The 23,068-nt window shown below is 34.1% G+C and overlaps 1 protein-coding gene across 1 annotated transcript in view; it reads left to right on the top strand.

Moving 5' to 3' along the window:
- Nucleotides 1-23,068, top strand: part of LOC129218053 (uncharacterized) — a 91,426-nt gene that overhangs the window by 44,604 nt on the left and 23,754 nt on the right. The window contains exons 3-4 of the mRNA XM_054852237.1: nucleotides 4,544-4,686; nucleotides 4,835-4,973. Of these exons, the coding sequence (XP_054708212.1) occupies nucleotides 4,544-4,686; nucleotides 4,835-4,973 (282 nt within the window). The remainder of the gene's footprint in view (nucleotides 1-4,543; nucleotides 4,687-4,834; nucleotides 4,974-23,068) is intronic.

Here is a 23,068-nt window from a genome sequence, read left to right as displayed (position 1 = left end):
ATTGAAATCGGAAAAAAACCCTTAATTTTACACGGTAAATCGCAGCATCGTTTTTATTATTTCTCAAGGCTGTTTTTTGGATACGCCATCACTTCCCTAATACTTACAACTCGCCTGTTCAATGCCAGCCGATTGAAGATCCTCCGAGTTCGTTAGTGGTGATTAGTGCAAGTTAAATACGTTGTGGTCACAAAGTTCTCCACATTGTCATTCCAAATCAATGTTTCTCGGGTGCTGAATCATGGTTTGCTTGAGTGGAGAGAGAAAAAAAAAATTTTAAATCTAGGTCTTTGAAACTTTTCTCTGTCGAGGGCGAATGCTTTGCACGGGTCCGCTAGTTTAAATTTGTGTTCGGTTTCTAAGATTTGTGATTTGAAACTACTGCGTTAAAAATGCATTACAAAACGTTCACCTGTCATACTGAATTTCTCTTGATAATTTTATATGATTGAAGCTACTTTTATTAATTATGAGCAATTCAAGATACTAAATATTAGATCATAAAAAATGATTTAAAAAGTTAAATCAATAAAACGTTTTAAAACAAAATTTAGAAAATAATTGATATTTCACACATAGAACATTTTAATGCTTATGATCTGTTCGGTTGAAATATAAATGAGCTCCATAAATATTTTTAAAAAATTACATGGAATTATATCTTTCTTCACATTGATATTTACATTCGGTTTCGGTGATTTATGATCTGAAACTTCTGTGTAAAAATACGATATCCTGTCGTAAAAATTTAAAATGTCTTTCAAAAATGCCCGTTACCATATTGAGTTTCTTTTGATAATTGCATGCAATCATAGTTACTTCTATCCTAAATGGAAGATCCAAGGCACTAAGCTTCAGAGCATCATTGATTTTCAAAGCAAAACCAGAAAAATAAAATATTTGATAATGTATATGTTGATAAATTATTTGTATTAAAAACGAATTTTTCACGCCATGGCATTAATAAGTAGTAGCAGGGATTAAGATAGAGGAAATGTGTTTAAATAAAAAGTGACATCCATTCTAAGAAAGAGAAATAAAATTATTTAAGCAGTTTTCACTTTTCTTTTTTACGAAACTTTACATGAAATGCATATCATTAATTTCTCTGCCCACTGCTAACTTAGTAATACCAAATAGAAATACTTAACATATTTTATTTTGTCACTATTTGAGGATTAATTATACGGTTGACTGGAAAGCGGAAAGATTTTTTTAGAGCGTGGAAAATTAGAACGTTATGATTTTCTCTTGGTTATTCCTCAATTGAACTTCAATTATTGTCGAATAGTGATACAGAGTATAGATTTTGGGAACTTTAAGGATAACTTTCTAGAATGTTCAAATTCAAAATTCACATCAAGTTAAAATGCTTTAACATCTGTGGGTTTCTTTTTTCTTTTTCTTTTTTTTTATTTTTTATTATTATTATTTCTTTGTTTAAAAATCGGGTATGTATTATGCTCGGCAGGGGCACGTAAATAACACAGCGCGGAAAAAAATACCTTCAAAATGCTTTTTGCATAACTCTTGCTGATTTTTACGTGAAATACCCGCTTAATCCAATTATGACCACTGACCTCCCCCCCCCTCACGTCCCACTTTTTCGGAACGGTTCCCCTCCCCATTTTTTCAGATTTCGACAGTTTCATAGCAAAGGGTCTGGTGGGGTAAAGTGGTCATAAAATCGTAGGTTTTCAACTTAGGTGGATAATAAAAACAATAAATTCTTTAAACACTTCAACTTTTTTTGTTGTTATTTTACATTGCATTATTAAAGAACACGGTACATTGCATTTCAGGAAAAAAATATTGAATTTAAGTAGTTTTATAACACTTTCATTTCCCTTTGTATTTATGACCACTTTACCCCATGGGATGGGGAAAAAGTGGTCATAGCATGGGGTAAAGTGGTCATAGTTTAAAAAAACTGCAAAACCGTTACAAATAACCCTAATTTTTGTATATTTCGGTTATTTTTACAGTTACAAGTATATGTACGAGTATATACGGGTATACACGAGTCTACTATACGTGTCGTGTAGACATGAGTAAACATGTTCATATATGAATAGATACATGTATACATCAGATGCATGCACATGCCTACTCAAGTATATACGTGTATACACGTATATACTCACGCATGTATACGTGATTACCTACAGGAGTGTATACGTGTCTACACGAGTATATACGTATCACGTGTATATGCGAGTAAAGCGTAGAAAAGAACATCATATGCGTGTTTTGCGCTTGTATCTCGAGTATATGCGTGCATACCTGAGTACTTTTTTTGCGGATGCGTACACTTTTATATGCGTATACGCGTACAGTCGACGCATATACGCATATAAAAGTGTACATACATACTTATACGGGTATACACGAGTTAATTCGTGGATATATCCAGTGCGTGTTTGTACGTGTCTATTCACGTAAATATATATGAAAGCACGAGTATATTCGTATGTTTACGTGTAAACACGATTCTATACCTGTTAGACGTATATACGTGCATTTACGTGTATACACCAGTACATGTATCCACGTATATCCACGAGTATATCCGCTAATATACATGTATGCTTACAGAATGAATCCAAGATTTTTTGCAAAATCTAAGTGGTGTGAAAGGGGAAGATAAGAAGCAAAGAATCATAAGGAACTTATGGTCGCTGACGCGCTACATGCACAAAAGGTCAGAAACTGACGTTAGCAAAACAGGTCACAAATTTGTTACACAAAGATGATTTCACCCGACATTTTAGTTTTTAAGACATATTTAGAGCAGTTGTTAAAAGTTACGGCCTGTAGTAGTTCTAATACACGCATCGCAACGAAGGTGCAGCGACTGATGAAAGTTTTTCAAAAGTCTCGTAATTGCAACAGAGTGATTGCGATGCATGTATTACAGCTGCCGCAAATTTCATCAATAACTTTAAAATTTTCTTAAAACCTAAAATGTTGTGTAAAATTGTCTTTGTGTAATAAATTTGTGACATGTTTTGCATCCATCAGTTTCTTGCTTTGCGTGCATGTAGCGCGTCAGCCTTGAGTTTGATTCTGGATGTTTCTTATGATTCTTGCTTCTTATCCTCCCGTTTAACACCTTTTAATAATTTGACCAAGAGTTTAGACTCACCCTGTATACATATATATCATATGCTTATATGCAAGTGTCTACTCGAGTACGTACGCGTATATACGTGTCTCCCTGAGTATATAATTGTTCGCATATATATGAGTATATAAGCGGAAATATATGTGTATAGTCGAATGTATATCTGTATAGATAAAAAATACTTGCAGATACCCAAATACGTGTTTATTGGTGCATTTATGTGAATACGTATATATACGTGCCTACACGTGTATTTGCTTATACATACGCATATACTCGTATATTTAACCCTGTTTATTGTAAAAACAATACATATTAAGTGAAATTAATATTTAATTTATATCTGCCTTAAACTTAAAGATTTAGTGACTTTAGAAGAACAATATTCGTTAAGCCTAATATTATGACCACTTTACCCCATCTTACTTAAATTGTTCTAACAAATTATTCAAATAGATTCAGCTAACTGCTAATGAGTAAGAATTCTTGAGACATGTAGAAAGCTTCCTGTGCAGTCAATCTGTTCATAATTCTAACAAACAAAATTTCCCAAAGAAGTTAAAAAAGGTGTTTAGATTTTAAGAATTTTCATATTTAAACAAAATATTTTTTTTACCAAATAAAATTTTGCCAGTTGTAAAATTTTGTATTCAAAATATAGTTTATAAATGCACTACACTAAAATAAAATATTCACAGTTATTCGAACATTAATTTCCAAGCTATAGCCATTTATTTGAATTATGACCACTTTACCCCATTGACCACTTTCCCCCACCAGACCCTATTATTTTTATTTGAAGGAAAGAGAGTATTATATTAGCCATTAATACTCTTTTGAGGGGGGTAGAGAGTGTGCAAAATTCAAAAGCATAACTATTTGAAGCAAGTTGGGCGAGTGACGGATGTATTCCCCTCTAAAATATAGAAAAAATCATTCAAACCGATCTTTTTTACATGAGTATGTTTTACAAACATTCACTCATTTTTTTTTCAAAAATGAGCTGTGTCTTGTATATATTTTCAGGATACGCTGCCCTACCTTTACATTGATAAATTTGTTTGTTTGTTTTTTAAATCCAAGCACGGTTTTTTTGAGTTAGAATACACAAGAACCTAACATTGTAAAAAAATATCAATAAATAAATGCATGAAAGAAGGCTGAATGTACCTGCATAAACATACACGTGCATCAGACTTAGCTGTAGAGCTGTATTTTCTTTCACCCCGAAATCTTTGTGCGTCAGAAGTTTCCAATAAAATTCTATACGTGAGCGCAATTTTATTGAAATTTTATGACTCACAATACATTCTTCCAATTTCAGTGTGGTGATTATTTACGACATTACATTTCCTTAACCTGAATATTTTAGTTTAAAACGTGGCAATTACAAGCCGTTTGTGCTTTTTATTTTTACAGAAAGTTGCAACAAGGTGTGAGGTGCATTGACGAACATAGTTCACGATGCTTCAACACAGCCCAACAAAGAGTATACGATTCAGTAGTTTCAGAATCCCGACAAGTCATAGAAGATTTGTGCATCGAAGGAGAGTTGCAGCAAGGTGTGTGTGTGTGTGTCTACTTATAGTTTTCTTCCTTTATCTCCATACAAAAATATGTATATGCGCTATTCTGTGGGAAACCAAATTAAAACATTTTAAAAATTTGAAGAAGAGTTAAAATACTAAGTTTTTTATTTTTCTATTACAGATTACTTAAAGCATGCTCCTTGCTTTAAAAATATTTCCACGGATTCAAAAAAGTGCGCTCAAAAGTACAGAAAAATTGCAAAACTGTCACAAGAGTTAGATGAAGAAGACAAAGACACTGGTCTAAAGTCTGTCTGTTGGTGAGAACTTATTCATTTTAAACGTTAAAAATTCCTCAATAGATGAAATGAAAGATAACTACTTTTATGATGAACTACTTACTAAGTCAATGAAGTATTTCTTCTCTAACTATGGAATATCATTTCTTTCTCTTTATTTTTTTTAAGTAATTACATTTTCTCGAATGAATAATATCACATTTTCTTAAATGAGTTAGTTTTAGGCTTTTTAAAATTAATACTCTTTTATTTTCTCGAAAATAAATCATCTGTATCTTTAAAATGTACAAACAATACGTGGACGAGAAACTACTAATAAATTATCTAAAATTTCGTTTTCTAAAAATGTTTCAAAATGTTCGCTTTTCAAAACGAAAATAAAGTTTTCGTCATCCTTAAAAAGGACTAATAATACTTTAACGATCAACTAATAAATTATCTAAAACTTGGCTTTCGAAAAATCTTTCTCTTATGTAAGGCAAGTAATAAGTATTGTTTATACTTATATATGTATATATAAGAATAAAATCTTTCATAACGTGATATTTTATCATATTTCAATGAAGTTTTTCACAACTATCACTTCATTTAATAAATAGCGAAAACTAAAAGGACTTGCAATTTTTCAGGAAGACTCCGAAGAAAAGCATTTCTTTTTACTATACCCAACAAATAAAATCAAGAGTAATGCGGCAGCTGAGAAAGTCGACAGCAATTACTGGTGAAATCCGGTTGATTGTGCGAAACTTTCAACCATAATCACCTTTTTGTCAAAAACCTGTCCCAGAAACTAAAATGATACGATTTAAGACGCTATTAAGTAGTTAATTCTACTTTTATTATAGCTTATCTTGACAAAGATTCAACTTTTATGAGTTTAATTCATATAAGGAGAGAAATGATGAAGTACTCATTTCTTGGTTTTAAATCATTTATGCTTTATATGAAAACATTTTGAATCCGCTATGCTTTGCATTAATAGCAAGTTCTTTTGATGTGAACTGTCTTTTGATGTGTCTCTGTGTGTGTGTGTGAACTAAATCACTTCCTACAAAAGCCGTAATGGTGATGATTTTCCCTAAATTTTCTTCGCTATGAGTAGTTACTTGCTTTATTTTTGCATAAATGTTAATGTAGTTGCATGCATACACTGCAAAAACTGATTAAAAACGTATTTTGGGCGGAAAAAAGGGAAATAAAATATAATTTAGTTTTGCGAAAGTGATTGTCGTATACTCTAAAGCAATTAAAACAAATACCAAAACACTTTTTTTTGACTGAAAAGTGCCCTCGTCTCATCTTCTGTATCTTGTATTTCCAAAAAAAAAAGAAAAGAAATTTACCCCACATATTTTTTAAATCACATAAAGCAAGTAAGTAAAAGATTTTTTTTTTTTGAGTCATTGATCTAAAAAGGTGAGTCGCATAAGCTTATACATACACTTGAGAGGACTGGATTCTAGTAGTCAGGCTCAGGTAAAGACATCTTTGGCTTTGAACGAACTCAAATTTGTTTGGGTTTAAAAAAGAGGAATTCTTAAATTGGCAAAATGCCAACAATCATTATCAGCAACTCCTCTTCCCTATTTTAACAAATTAAATTGTTTAAGTCTCAACTGATGGGAGGTCTTTTTAACTAGAACCTGACTGTGATCGGAATTACATAGTAATGTAGGCAGCATTGCAGTGTAAAATGAAATCCTACTACTCATTAGAGTGCTGCACATTGAACTGGCTTATAGCAACTCACGTGCTATAGTGAGACTCCGTAGACAAGGTGCTAAAATTTACTACTGAAATCTCCAATTCTTCCCTCTGTAAATCAGTGTCGAATGGTGAGTTTTGTGCTATTCAACGTCAATTGTGAATTAGCAGTCTACCCTACAAATCGCCTGCTCACGTGTAAAAGAATCACCATGCAAAAAGTAGGGGAAGACCGCCTATATTGGACCGCTGCTTAAATTGGAGGGGGGGGGGCCGAAAATTTAGCGTTTAGTTCTGTGCTACACTCTACTGGTGGAATCCAAAAATTTGTGTCTGAAACCTTTGAGGATGAAGTTTCTTCACATTCGATCTGCATAGCATGAGTTACGGTGTGATTTGTGTTGAAAACGTGTTCGATCTTATTTTGAGAACTTGTATCTAGTAGAATAATATTAAAATTTGTGAACTGAGAAGATTGCTTTTATTGTATTAAAATGTACTCTGTGATGCTGCGCTGGCTTATTGCCGGTTACAGCTGCCTTCTCTGAAAACTGAGCAATTGGTTGGATTGCTTGAGAGGTGTGTAAACTGCAGCAACTGGCATCAAAAAATTATGTGTACTTTTAGGCATAGGATGACAACCTAACTCGTATAGGTCGACAAAATCTAACAGAGGAAGGAATAATATTTTGTAATTTTGTTTCTTTCACCATCAATAATTACAACTAGTAGTGTGAGCTCTGTTTAATATTTGCATCGTTTTCGGTAATGTTTTAAAATTTTTGTTTATACTGTGTCTGCTGGTACTCATCATAGACCTATTTTTATATCAGTACCATAGTTTGCTTTTTTCCCTCTGAAGACGTTTCTCCCCCACCTGTACTATTATAAATATACAGTCGTAACCCATCGTGGTCAAGCAGTACGTGAAGTTAAATTTCAGAGACAGTATCTGTTACTCGTACTGGGTTCTCATCCGGGCAACATTCCTTCTAAACACTTTCTGCAATTGAACATCTAGGGGTAATTGCTTTTGTTGTCATTTTAATTTCTTCACACTGCCCTCTAGGGAAGTCTCTGCGTGCAAAGATTGCGAGAGCCTCTTGAGGTATCTTATTCCTAACAACAGTTAGATTATTATAGAGGAAATAATAGTTTTTTCGAAGTTTGATTGATCCAGTTGGTAAAGAATTTAATTATTTTATGATTTTGGATTTATCACTGTTTTTATAGTGCACTGGCTTATACCAACTACACTTGACATCTCTTCAACAGGTACCTGATTTTGTAGTTCTTTAGATTTACAATTTAGTTCTTGAAAGGACTTTGATGGCTTCTGCCAGTTGCGCAGATTTTGTCTACCAGTAATGAAATATCTTAGCCATTTTCTTTATTTTTCAAGAAACGATCATCAATATAGCAATCAGAGGCCTCTTTACAGTTGAACTCGGTTTAAAAATACTTCAAAACACGACTCAATATGATCTGCCTATTTCCCTAATTCCTCAAGTTTTCCTCCCGACAATGTACACTTTTTATCCAGTATTATGGCTTTGAATTCTTTCATGATATCATATATCATATTCTGGTAAAAGTCTTGACAGTTTCGGAAGAATTTAAAAAGAAATAAGAAAAATCTCTGAACTTGAAATAGTTAAGCCATTTTTACTCACCAACTTTAAACTCCTTGAAAACAAAATGGCGGAAATAGGCGGAAGATGTTTGTGCAGAATATCATAGCATACAGTCTATATTTTATGCTCATAACAAAAGTACAGCCCGACTCGACCCGGAAAGTAAACAAAAAGTTTAATATCTAAAAATTTTAGTGAAAAATAAACACCCAATTTTGACTTAATTTTACAGAGCAAGAAAATGACAAATGGCGAAATAATGCAACGAAGCAGGATTTTAGGTGGAGCTACATACCTTCCTTTTCCATATTCAATAGTTTGTTTTACTAAATTTCATCTCATTCAAATACAGTAACAATAAAACGGAGTCTTAGCATGAAAAGCGTCGAAAGCAAAAGCGAGAGGCTCCAAAAATGTCTAAGTTCCGACTAGCGTACACCAACGGAAATGCAACAGATGATATTTTTACTGCTGTCCTTTGATAGAACAGTTATCTGACTTGAAGTAAAGTAGGTTTAAAACAATTTTCGTCAAACTTTTTTAACCGACGAAAAAACGGAGGAGGTTCTCAATTCGACACGTATATATATTTTTTTTAATGTATGACCACGCATAACTTTTTACAGAACAGTCTGATTTTGATAATTCTTTTTTTATTGGAAAGGGTATACCCCGAAGGTGGTCCCATAAAATTTTTGAAAAAAAAATTCCTACCCTAAGGGTGGGAAAAGGGGGTTGATTTGTTGTTCACTCACAGATTTTTAATGTATGACCACACATAACTTTTTACAAAATAGTCCGATTTTGATAATTCTTTTTTTATTGGAAAGGTTATACCCTGAAATTGGTCTCATATAAATTTGGAGAAAAAATTCTTACCCTAAGGGTGGGAAAAGGGGGAGATTTGTTGTTCACTCACAGATTTTTTTATATATGACCACACATAACTTTTTACAGAATAGTCCGATTTAGAATATTATTTTTTTCATTGGAAAGGGTATAGCCTGAAGTTGTTCCTATATAAATTTGAGGGAAAAAATCCTTCCCTAAGGGTGGGGAAACAGGGGCGATTAGTAGTTCACTCTAAGATGTTTTGATGCTGAATTGGGTATAACAAAAAAAAAAAAAAAAAACCTCACGATGAATGAGATGCAGACTTGTATGTCTCTCGTGTGTACTCTCTTGAGCAGGTAAACGACAGTATCTGCAGAAATGAGTTTTCGAGATATTTGAAGAATTGTGCGCTGGATTCAGTACTATCAACTGGGAAATGTTGGAATTATATTTTTTTTAGCGGAAACCAAATAAGTTAATTTGTACAACAAAGCTAACGTACAAACAATAATGACAAAATGCAAAAAAAAAAAAAAAAGAAAAAAAGATAAAATTGCAGTTATAGCCCTTTACCTGCACACGACAGTGTAGACCTCTCAATCTCTGGTACTTGTGATTAGGGTTAGTTTTCAGTGCCAGTCGTCAAACATTTTTTATGTTCAGGATTTGTATGAAAAAATAGGGCGAAGTTTAGTGATGGTGACATACTATTTTTAACCGACGAAAAAACGGAGGAGGTTCTCAAGTCGACACGTATATATATATATATATTTTTTTTTTTAATGTATGACCACACATAACTTTTTACAGAATAGTCCGATTTTGAATATTCTTTTTTTATTAGAAAGGGTATAGCCTGAAGTAATTCCCCTATAAATTTGAGGGAAAAATTCCTACCCTAACCGGGGGGGGGGAGAGGGGGTGATTAGTTGTTTACTCCAAGATTTTTTGATTCTGAGTTGGGTATTACAAAAAAAAAAATGCTCACAATGAATGAGCTTCAGACCTGTATGTCTCTCGTGTGTACTGCCGTGGGCAGGTAAGCGGCAGTATCTGCAGAAATGAGTTTTCGAGATATTTGAAGAAATGTGTGTTGAATTCAGTAGTACTAACAATAAGAAAATGTTGGAGTTATATATTTTTTTCAGCGGAAACCAAATAAGTTAGTTTGTACAACAAAGCTAACGTACAATAGATGACAAAATGCAAATTCGTCAGCAATTTGTGTTATCGTAGAAATATCGATCACAGTAGGAAAATGCACACGAACATCTTTATACAGTGCATTATTCTTTAGGAGCCACTGCAATGCCACTTGAAGTTTACCTATATCAATTTGAAACTAACTAGAATGTTCTAAATTTTCACGACTTTCTACTACGAGCACTAATCCAGTTTGATTAGGTTCAAGCGGAAGTTGTTCCGCCAGCTCGACCACATCCTGAGCAAAAAGGATTGCCTGCCCTTTGCACCAGTCTTGGCTCAAACGATTTTGAACTTTTATTATTTTAAGAAATGGCACTACTCTGCAAATAAAACGTTTCTCAATTTCCGATAACTCATCAATTTCTGTAGGTATTGCAGCTACCGACATTTTGTTCCAATAGGCCTGGGGTGGAGTTTAATGTTTTTTAATATTGTTTGAGCATCGTGAACAAGTAATTATATTACCTAAAGCTACCAGTTCGTTAGGCAAAATCGAGCCTAAATTTTTAGTTTGCAATTTCCTACGTTGCTGAGGATACAAATTTTTTTGCATATTGAACACGACAAGTCAGCATAAACATTAATTGATTTCTTAAAGTTTTCTGCGTTACACTGGTTTCTTCGATCGCGAGCTGCTTGTCGCATGGCGCTCAGACGATTAGTTCTCTCCTCGGAAGATTCGTGAAGTACCACCATTGCTGAACGGTTACGAGCAGCATCCAAACGCAGCATACGTTCGTCCTCAATTTCATTTGAAACTCGCTCTCTTATCAGATCTAAACGATGAGCGCGTTGCTCTTCACTCTCATTTGAAAGTCGCTCTCTTATCATATCTAAACGACGAGCGCGCTGCTTATCACTTTCTTGCAATAACCTATCGTTATTGTAGCTTCTCATTCTGGACAGTCTTTCCTCGCGCTGACCTAAACTCTCCTGTGAACGTGATAATGTAATTCTCTTTCTGTTTGCTTCCAACTTTTTTTCTTTCTCATTAATAGATTCTTCTAAACATCTTTTCCTCATCCGAGCAGCATTTTTTGTAGGCCTACCTATGTTAGTATATAAAGCCTACTTTTTTAAAATTATTTATATAACACAACAGATAAATGTTAAAATACGATTATATATATCTATATCTATATATATATATATATATATATATATATATATATATATATATATATATATATATATATATATATATATATATATATATATATATATATATATATATATATATATATATATATATATATATATATGTTAATAGCTAAAGTAAGGTAGGTAGCTATTTTAAAAGTAATCAAAAATATAAGCATACAGATTATAGCCACATTAGTAGCTTATAGCCACAAAAAATTATAAAATAAAAACTTTTTAACAAAAAAATTGAACCGCCGAAAAAACTGAAAAGCAAAAAATAATAAACCATTTTAATTAAACCTTAATAACTAAGTTCTTAAACTGATGTAAGTATACCTAAGTATATATTTTTGTAATAATTTAGAGTTTTTAATTAACCTTAATAACTCAGTTCTTAAATTAATGTAAGTATACCTAAGTAGTTTTGAGTCGGTGTCAAACAATAAATAAACAAAGATCCCTAAATTACCTAAATTTAAAGAAATAACCAAATAAAATTAGCAATGTAATGTGAAATGTCCGGCGATAAACATAAATGTTTCAAAAAATGCTCCCTCCACACGCCATCATTAAATCATGAATGCTAGTAGATCTTTTACAACAAAAAGTACCTCTCGTTGGAGCTTTGAAACCTTTGGGACCTCGCACGAGAGAGGCAAACAACCAGTGAGAAAAATCTTCAGGATCATGTATGCAATTAACGGCTACAGTTGTTATGCCATACTTACGCTGAATAATACTATGACCCACAAAACCATTTATTTGAGCTTTTAACAAGATGAGAAATCCTTCTTCAGTATGATGAACAATGATATAAACATTTTGACTGTTGTATATGAGCCAAAAGCTCAGTAGCAGCCAAATACTCGACACGTGCTTCTTCGAGACCAGTCGACGACGTTCGGGTTTAACTTCGTGAACGCTCGGCATTTTCCGGCGAAGGGGCGTGCCGCCATACGCCACCGCTGCGCCTCACGCTTTACAAAAATAATTAATTTGCTTGTTTCTCACCGACTCAAAACTACTTAGGTATACTTACATTAATTTAAGAACTGAGTTATTAAGGTTAATTAAAAACTCTAAATTATTACAAAAATATATACTTAGGTATACTTACATCAGTTTAAGAACTTAGTTATTAAGGTTTAATTAAAATGGTTTATTATTTTTTGCTTTTCAGTTTTTTCGGCGGTTCAATTTTTTTGTTAAAAAGTTTTTATTATTTTGGTTTTTGTCCGGTTTTAGTGGCCAAATACTCCTATGTGCGATGGTCCAATTTAAGAATATGTGATTAAGCAAGCCTTTTTACTTATCACGTTATAAAATAAGTGATTAGTGTAACTTAATAACGTAGTTAGGATTATTTTGAGAATTTTTTAACTTTAATTCAGGAAATTACTTTTGACTTTTTTTTTTCAAGTTTACTTTCTAGAAGCTGCCACCCATAAAACTAGGTGCTTATCCAAAAATTTTCCATTTCAGTTTTGTTAAATATAGTTTTTCAATTTTTCTAAAGTTTGTGCATGTTCACGTTACTTGTTGACTGGTTATTTTATTAATTACAAGGACAGGTAGTTCAGTTAAAGATGATGAAAATCAAACACATTTCTTAATATTTTATAGAAAATAATTTAGTGGTGTCATTTAAATGCGCATTTAGGACTACTTAAAATATAAATTATGGCTTATTAACACTAGAACGACTGACATTTTCTGTATACCTAGAAAGATTGAAGGGGCCAGTGTGGCCCCTACCCATTTTTGGAGTGAATTCTTTTAAAAATTCTTCCTGAGGGAGTCCACATGCCTGATACACCTTCTTTCATGACTAAATAAAAATTTAGTACTTAATTATTTTTAGTTTTTCTCTCTATACTGGGCAAAAGGTTGAATTAGTTTTCCTTTCTAAGAGCAATGGCCACCGTTAGGATGGTAAGCAGTCGGTACTGTTTATAGCATTTGGATATCCAACCGGCTGCATAAAGAGGAAGTTACAGGTTAAACTAGAGTGAATGGCATTTTTTTATGCTAGAACAATTAGGAGAAAGGAAAAAAATAAATTTTTTAATTGTCAAAATGCTTAGGGGCCACTGTGGCCCCCCTCGTCTTTCTAGGTATAAGGTTCAATATTAACAGTACTATGGGGTGAAGGATTAAATGATTAAACAAGCATTCAAATAGTGTCATATAATGAAAAGTCAAAAAATTCCATTAAGTTCCGTTAGATATTATCCGAGTTATTAAACAACAAACTACGCGAGCGGCCACACAGGCCCCTCCGCCTTTCTAGTGTTAAAGCATTCACATTGGATTTTATTGAGTAAGTTGCTTAGAAGCTTCAACCTCATAGATTTGTTTTCTTCTTTTCTCTTTAGCTAAAAGCTTCAATTTCAGTATTGTTAGATAAAATTTCTTTCTTTATTTTTTCTTAATTTGACTGAAATTTATATACTCGTTAACCATTTTTTTAGCTGAATTCTTTATTAAGTACAAGCTGCGTTAATTTCTACCATTATTGGTTTTAGAAGATGTCTAAAAGAGGAAATGTGGTTCTAAGGCGAGAAAAATAATGGAAAGATCCTTAGCTGTTTTGTAGGAATGATGATATGGGGCTATGCCATAAACTTGGTTAACGATAACGGTTTAATAATGCTTTTTCTTCCAGCACACACTAAGCATCGTTTACAGCCCTTAGACGTGGCTCTTTTCAAGCCTGTGTCCACATATTTCAATCGAACCTGTGATACATGGATGCGAGAAAATAAAATGAAGTCCGTTACGCAATATAAAATAAGAGAACTAATAGGCGACTCTTATGGACAAACAGCAAGCGTAGCCAATATTTTGTGAAAGGATTCTCTAGAATAGGTGTTTGACCTGTTAGTACAATTGTGTTTAATGACAGTGACTTTGCAGCAACCGAGTCAGAAGTTTGTTGTCCAGATGAGACTACCAAAGTAAACATGCTACATGTTCTGTGTTAGCTGTTCAGGATGCACGAAAACAATGTATGGACAAAATTAATACAAGTTCCGAGGAATCAGTGGTTAATTCTCATCAAGTTATGATCGTCGGTTCTCTTGATGATTTTGTTAAGGTGGCACACATATTACCTTTGCTTAAAAATTAAAGTCAGAAGAAGGAAACCTGCTTCGGCAAACATTCTAACGTCATCGTCACAAAAAAAGGACACAGAACAGAAAAAGCCGCAAAAGAAGGAGCAAAAAACCACACAAAACAACTGATATTGCAATATTTGCCATAGAGATGAAGTGAAAAGCATGATTTAGTGTATGAAATACCATCAGTGGGTTCATCAACATTGCGCCTAGTTAGCCCAAAGCAAAGGACATTCTATTGCTAATCCTGTAAAAAGACTGAACAGTTCAAATGCAAGTTATTATATCATTTGCTATTGCGGTCCAATTCAGGAAGCGCATGGTTCAATATAGGCGCATATACTCTCTTAAATTGGACTTTTGCAACTTTGTTCAGAATAATGTTTTTAAAAACTATCGTCATATTTACAGAAAATGTAAGTACCTATGGCGGTTCCTAGTTAAATTTGACTTTAAATGCTCTACTTTTTATTTTTATTTTGCTTCACATTTAGCTACACGGACCTCTTGCTCTTAGGGGGTCCAATATAGGCGGTCTTCCCCTACAGTATAAGACTGTAAAAGTAATGCGTAAAATATTAATAATTTTTGAAATTGTAGGAAATATTGAACTTTCTGAAGCATATACATTGTACAAAGAAGCAATTATGTCTTCTAGAATATTTCTCGAGTTTCTCTTACGAGTGCTTCCCTTTTCATGCATTAATATGGGATCAGTGTTGACAGATAGTGCTCGGTCTTTTTTGAGAAGTTTTCTATACAAAACTTAAAAAGTGCGCCCTAATTATAAATTGCATTTTATTGCATTGTACATGCAATGCAAAATAAACCTATAAAAATAATAGCTTTACAAAAATTTATAAAACTCAGCTATGGCTATAAATTTTAGCTAAAACCTTAACTATTTAGCGAAAAAAATCTTAAATTTTGTTAAATTTTAACTTTTAGAACTCATTAAATATTTTCAGTACATTAGCTTAAATAAATGTTAACATATATTTATCATCAGATTAATTTCAATAAATACATTACATACGCAAGTGTGAGATTGCATACGTAGCTCGGACGAAGGGACGCATCTATTTTAGGGACAACATGCAAAGTTCTGCAGTATTTCTCAGACGCAAGAGAATGCTAAGTCCTAAGAAGTAACCCGGCGTTAACAAAAGCTCCACTCTCCTTAGGCTCACTTTATTTGACGGTTCTACTGTATTTCTCAAAGTCAAGGAAAGGCAAAATCCTAAAGTAACAGTTAAGTAAACAAGATGTCCGAACCCTTTAGTATCCTTCATTAGGAGGTTCTACTGAACTTCTTTAACTCGAGAGGAAATCCTAGAGTAATACCGCTATCCATCGGAGAACTACAAAAGATCGGTTGGGTGGTAGCGTGTTGGTAAGGCGTTGGCCTTCTATGCCTTGGTCCCAAGATGGGGTTCTGACCCGCGGTCACCAGTCGGTAGATCTGCGAAATGCAGAAAATCGTCAGCTCCCATTTCGTGTGTTATGCGCCACGTAAATGACTATTTTGGCTTTGAATGCCCTTGGCAAAATCATATCCCTAGCACAGTTTCGCATCGAAGAGAGCCCAGGTGCCTCCATCTAGTGAAAACTGGAAGTCAAACTTATCTGTGCCATCTGCGCCTTCATTGGAGGCGCAGGCTGATCAAATATTTTTTGAGCCTCGAAACGGTTTCTCTAGCTAGCTTCTATGTAATAGTTTTGAATAAACTCCTGTTTGATGAAAATTGCAACACCATGAAGGAAGCATCATAGTTGAATGAAATTTAACACACAGTTGAGTGGTAATGGTACAAATAAATAATTACATTTTCAAACCAAACTAACAATAAAAAGAGATAGAAATTTAGTATTTTTTGTGGCCACCACGCGCCGCAATAAGAGCTGCTACACGACGCAGTATGGAGTGAAACAAAGTTTAAATATCTGCCTTCGGAAGAATATTCCTTATTGCTTGTATGCGCAACCAATTTTCGTCTGTCGAAGCAACAGGACGAGGATCACGAGCGAGACGCCGCCTAACGAAATCCCACACATGTTCAATCCGTGCCATATCCGTGGAATATGCAGGCCAAGGAAGAATCTGTACCTGCTGCGAATCAAGGTAGGATTTGACAGTCCTGGCGACATGTGGACGGGCATTATCCTGCTAGAATACAGCCCCTGGCAATCCTTGCAGGAAAGGAATTGCTTGGGGCTGTAAAACTTCGTTGATGAATCGGGTATTGTTCAAATTGCCCCCAATTCGTAGCAATTGTGATCGTCCATGATATGCTATGGCACCCCAGACCATAACTCCGGGTGTTCCTCCACTGTAGCGTTCGATAATGCACTCCAGAATGTGCCGTTCACCGGTATGGTGCCTGACACGAATTCGGCCATCATGGTGCCACAAATTGAAGCGGGATTCGTTAGAAAAGACGACCTGATGCCAATCAGCACGCCAGCTCCTATGCACATTGGTCCATTGTAGCTTCAGGTGGCGATGGTTTTGCGTGAGAGGAATCCTGTATAAAGGAACCCTTGCGCGCAGCCCACGCTGCAGCAGACGTCTCCGAATTGATGAAGTACACAATGAAATACCTGTAGCTGTTGACCACTGCGCTGCCAATTGTCTAGAAGAAGCTGTGCGTCCGTCAGCGCCATACGCACCAGGTGTCTGTCATCGCGAGCTGACGTCACATTTCGGGATCCACTCCTGGATTTCCGAGCTGTCCGACCCTCGTCCGTCCACTGCTTCCAAACACGCATGATTGTGCTGCTGTTACGCTGCACACGAGCGGCCCGATAAGACAATCCAGCTTCACGAAGGCCGACGATTCTGCCCCGTTCAAACTCCGAAATTTGCTCAAATTTCGCTTTCTTTCCTTGAAGAGGCATATTAAAGATTCAGTTAACGTTTACTCTAGCATATAACCACCGATAATCATACACGTCTCGCTTCATCCATCTATTCATATTCGGTTCGATCCGCCATTCAGAGGGCGCTGCTCAGCATACGCATACGTTACCGGTCTGCAATTCTAATCTTTTGCATATCATGCCCTACTTTACATTTCCTGCAATTTCCAGCAATTTTAAATTTTCTATAGAGCTTACTTTTGTCACCCTTATTTCATACTTTTAAGCTGGTGTCATAAAAAAATAAATAAAGAAAGAAGAAAAATAAAAGAGAAATTCCGTGACATCTTTTCAAATCAAACTTCTTAAAATAGCATAGTTAATAGCTTTTTGCTTATACGTAAAAGAAATATTCACACTAAAGGTTTTACTTAGATTTTTTAAGGTCCAGAAGCAATAAACTTTGTTGACTGCATTTATAATGTATACAACTTATAAATTTTCGAGTAGAAAAAGATCTCAAAACATTTTCTTGGTAAAGAACTCGTATATGTATCGTATCATGATACTTTATTTTCAAAATCTGATCGCAACAAGCAGAATTTAACTAATAAAAAAAAATTCGTAACTTTTCCAGCTTATTAATGAATATTATGGATGGCAAATACTTTAGAGCTATAGTTTTGAAATTCTGCGAGCAGAATTTCGTTACTGAACTTGTCAGCGGAATAATTTATCAGTAAAATTGGATGGAACAAGGTAAACTATCGATTAGCATCTATAAATAACGTAATCAATGTTGATTATTTTCATTATGATTACTGAAATTCAGTTAATGAGCTAGTGTTTTCAGCAACACATACTAATCAGGAAAACTCCTAATACTTTTGACGCGTCTAATTGAATATTTCTATCATTTGCTGTGTTCCGTTTCGCGGATTTTGTTTTCTCGCGGGTCTGTGCAAACTTTCTGAGAGGCCCCTTCGAAAAGTTTTTTTTCCCTTTTAATTTTAAATTTATTTAAAAGTTATTTATCTTTAATTTTTTTGATTCATTATTCATTTAACAATAGATGAATTATAATATTTTTTTTACAAATGGACTCCTAAAATCAACTCACTCATAACAAATTATTATTTTTCATCTTCTTCCCATTACAGTTGGAGAAAAATAAAGAATTTATGATAAAAGAAACATAAAAGGCTCGAAACTATTATGTGGTGTTTATTTTAGCAATTTTTAAAACTTGTTGGTAATAACGAACTTTGCAATTTTCATTCATTTACTCAACAATCCCTTCAGAGCTGGGGGAGAAAAAAAATCTTGTACTCAGAACATGGAAATACTTCATTAGTAGGTAAAAGGAACGATTTATCATTTTTACGCTTACAGTAAAACCTCATTAATCCGAACCCTCTTAAACCGTATTTCGCTTAATCCGGACAATCATTTAGATATGCTGCATGAATAAAAGGCGAATTGGCACAATAATGATAAATATAATGCGCATGCATTTCGAGGGATGTTCTGTTAATAACTGAGGGCTATACTGAACTCAGTACACACAATGACGGACGACGAGAAAGAAAAAAAACGAACAGAGCGCATGTGGGCCATTCTTCAATAAGTGTAACTTTTCTGTCACACGGCTTTTACAGTAAAAACTTTAAGAAACAATTCATTTAACAATGATTTTTTAAATCATCAAAAATATGTCTATTTAAACCTGGCAGCATGTTTTTAATAATAATTTTTATTTTAGTATATTTTTGGTTCACAACATGTGAATTCTCCCCTCCGTGGCATGTCACACACCTGGTGTGACTGTATATGTTGCTTAATAACTTGTTTAATTAAAAGTATATACTTATTTGTTTATTATTCCTTTCACAAATGTCTCAAATACTAACCGTTTACGTATATTTAATTTTTTAATATTGTGTTTTAGTTTGTTTTATTAGGATAAGAAGTCATGTCACACAATAAATTCTCACCTCCGTTACCTAAACACAAAATACCATTCCTCATTAACACGTGGCAGTAATGACATTAAATTTTATTTTCCATGATGCAAGGGAGCCCCTTGCTCATTTTTAGCCACAGTTGAAGTTGTCAGATTTTTGTCGAAAAACAAGAAGATAGATTTTGCTTTAAAAACTTAGTGTGGTTATCCTGACTTCTCACCTCCGTGAACTTGAATTTCAGGGATATAAACTAATGTAAAAAAAGAAGTGAACATATTTTCATATGCTTAACATGTGCAGATAGAAGCAACGAAGAAAAAAAAAAGCCTGAAAAATATATCTATTATATCTATGTTCATGGAGAATTCCTCAACTCCGTGAATCGCACCTCCGTGACAGAGCTATCAGTGTCATTATTTCTGAGGTGAAAATAAATGATGGAGGGTAAATACATCAATAACAGGCATTCTACCAAAATTATAAATTGCCAGTATATCCTCAAATTTACTAAATACGATTTTTAACATACATTTGAAACAACTAATTAAGCCGTACTTTAATTAAGAGAGCTTAATATAATATTCCCACTAATCATTAAAATAGCTTATTGTTTACACAATTAACAAAATTACTACTTTGATATTAAATTGGCCTCGATTTTTAAATATTAAAAGTATTTTTCTTTTTCGTTTATTTTCGTGAACAAGACATTTTTTTATTTCTTTTATTTATGAGTAAAATGATTGGAACTTAGCTTGATCATTGTTTATGGTTACTTCTAGTAGGTAACACTTTCATGTAAGAATGAAAAAAAAAAAGGTTTCGAAATTGAAAAATATTTGCGTTCAAAAATTACGTTTTCTGGAGAATGAATCATGTGTGACTTTTCGTCACATAAAAGTTTGCCGATTAGAGTTTCGAAGCCCTCGCACAAAAATTTTCACTGCAATACGGCTCCTCAAAGCACTATTACGTATATATTTAACACTACATTTTTAACGTTTCTTTTAGTTTTGGTGACAAGATTTCTGTACCAACGCATGCCTGTGCAAAACACTGCTTAACAATGATGCTGGCTGCAACGTCCATCCCAAACACAGTAAAACCAGATTTTCACTGTATGTGACTGGAACTTTTTCCAAAGAAATTGCAGAAGCATACTCCATGAAAGAGCTCTTCCTCTGAAGAAATCTTTTGCAAGTTTCTTCACGTCAACTGCCTTAGTTGCTGTTGTGAAAGCAGTAAAATTTAAAACAAAAATAACTGATTTTGTTGTCTTTGACGACATATGGAGCAAATATAACAGGCAGGATTTTATTGGATCCATCTGCGCTCTCGTTGAGGATTAGGCTAAATTTTGATGATCTCGAAATCCGATCTGAAATTAGTTGAGCCAAGATGTCATTGCTCATATCTTCTATTCTGCTGTAAGTTTATAATCCCGTTTGGGACTACTTATTTTCAACTTTCTCTCCCACCCCCCTTTCACAACATGATATACCGCATCGTCAACGCAGTTGGTTTCAGTACGCAGTATTCGGGAAGCAACTCATTGTGATTCTCCTTACTTTGCTATCAGGTAGGTACACAACTTCGAATGTTTCTGTTAAGATCGGTTTGTCGGCGGGTCAGGCAAAGAGATACGAGAAGTGGCTACGTTAATGTTTCACCGAATCCTGAATTCAGAAAGTATTGTATTCATCTATTTCCCAACTTTTTGCAACTTGAATAAGTGTTCTTTCATTTTTGCCGGTGTTAGAGTGAAATCATTCCACTTAACATTCAAAATAATGCTCGATTACACTGACTTCCATCTCATTTCATTATACAGGTGAATCCATACTGAATGTATCCGACCAACCATTTTCTTCCCGTTAGTAAAAGGTAGTATTTATATGCATGACCTCTGGATGCTTTCCAGACCCATGTTTTTATTTACGTCAGTAATAATTCACGATCAAAAGATCATTGCCTTGTATGCCTTTTGTATAGAAAGAGTTCGAACGTGTTGCATTTTGTATAAATTAAAATAGTGTAAATTGTTTACGAAGCTTCTTATGCTGTTGATGGCTCAATCTTTAGCTGAGTTGATTATTAGCAGAGACTATGAGACCGAGACATCTGCTTTATGCTAAAGTCGGTTTCTTTATCCATTCCGGCATTGCCACCAATCCACGATGCTAAAAACAGTCATAGCCGAAATCGTAAAGCGGTTTCCGTATATAAAGCAATTCTAACCGATAAATCTAACTTAATAATACTAGTTGTAAAGTTGTAATAAACAAAAATTGTTAAATACTTAGTATGCCATTTTTTATATTATAGTGCATTAAAGGATTTCACTGTGTGCAAGCATGAACACGTGATTAGAGACTGTGGTCCAACAGCAAGTCAGTTTCTTCAACGACACATGGATCGAATGTCTGGTTCCTTAATAAACGAGCACTGTGTGCTTTATACTTACGGTTCGGATTCCTGCTCATCTGAATCCAGTCATTTTATACTTTCAAGAAAAGACACTACAATTCACCAAATTATAATAATCTTAGTACTTGCTATTTTCTTTTGGTGAAGAGATAATAGCTCATTAAGAGTCATTTTTTCTTAAAGCTGGACAAAGTGAATGGGGGCCCGATAGTTGATGCCTTCAATTTTCCTGAAACTTTTAGGATATTTTACTAGTATGGTGATAAGAAAAGTGAATATTCTTTCCTCTCTAATTTGACTTGTTGGCCCTCAAGTGGAGGTCAAAGTTTAGAGTCCTGAGAAAAAAAAGAGCTAAATATATGATTGCTTTGCTTCAAAAGCAATTAGTGAACCAAGCCAATTCTTTTAAATAAGGATACTACTTGATAATAGGTACATGCTAGCATAAATATTTTGGTGGCTCACTCATGGCTTTGAGGGCAAAGGTCAATTGAAACTGCTACTTTTTTTACATTTTTGCCTTGTTTAGGGGCGGATATCTGCTAAAGCCGTGAGTAACCCTCGGAAATAAGTATATGATTAACTACTCACCACAGTATAGTACTAAGAAAAATATAAAATATCTTTCGTTTCTCTTGGCTTTAGTAGTTAAACGGTCTCAAAATCGATGATTTTTCAAAAATCCCCAAGTTTAGAGGTCAATAACTTGAATCGCGACGGGTCAGAAACTTTGGGACATAGCTGTAGTTATAGTCCAAGTGTTGCAGTTTAAAGTCCAGGTTAGAAACCCATGTCAACTAATCAACTTTTTTAATTACGTGGTCTCAAAGTTGATAATTTGGAACAAAAATAATCACAATTTTAGGTCAATTACTCTAAAACGCCTGAGTAAATAACTTTGAACAAGAGCTGTAATTATGCTCTACGTGATGTAGTTTTAGACTCATGTAAGAAAACCATAAGATCTAATCATCTTACTTAATTAAACGGTCTCAAAAATGATGATTTCAGTATGAAAGAGCGTTTTTTCACGAATTTATATGCGTGCTACTCAAAATCATATGAGTTCAAACTCACATAAATACTAGAACGAATCAACAGTCAAATGTACTTTAAGCTCTCGAAATTTCATGCATCCAGTGTTCTAAAAATTTCCCGTAACCTTGACCACCAACATGGCAATTCTTCTCACAAAGTTGATCCGCCGTTTTGAAGCACTATATTTT

Source organism: Uloborus diversus, chromosome 3 (assembly GCF_026930045.1).
Source record: "Uloborus diversus isolate 005 chromosome 3, Udiv.v.3.1, whole genome shotgun sequence".
NCBI lineage: Eukaryota > Metazoa > Arthropoda > Arachnida > Araneae > Uloboridae > Uloborus > Uloborus diversus.
This window is presented reverse-complemented; position numbering and strand designations above follow the sequence as displayed.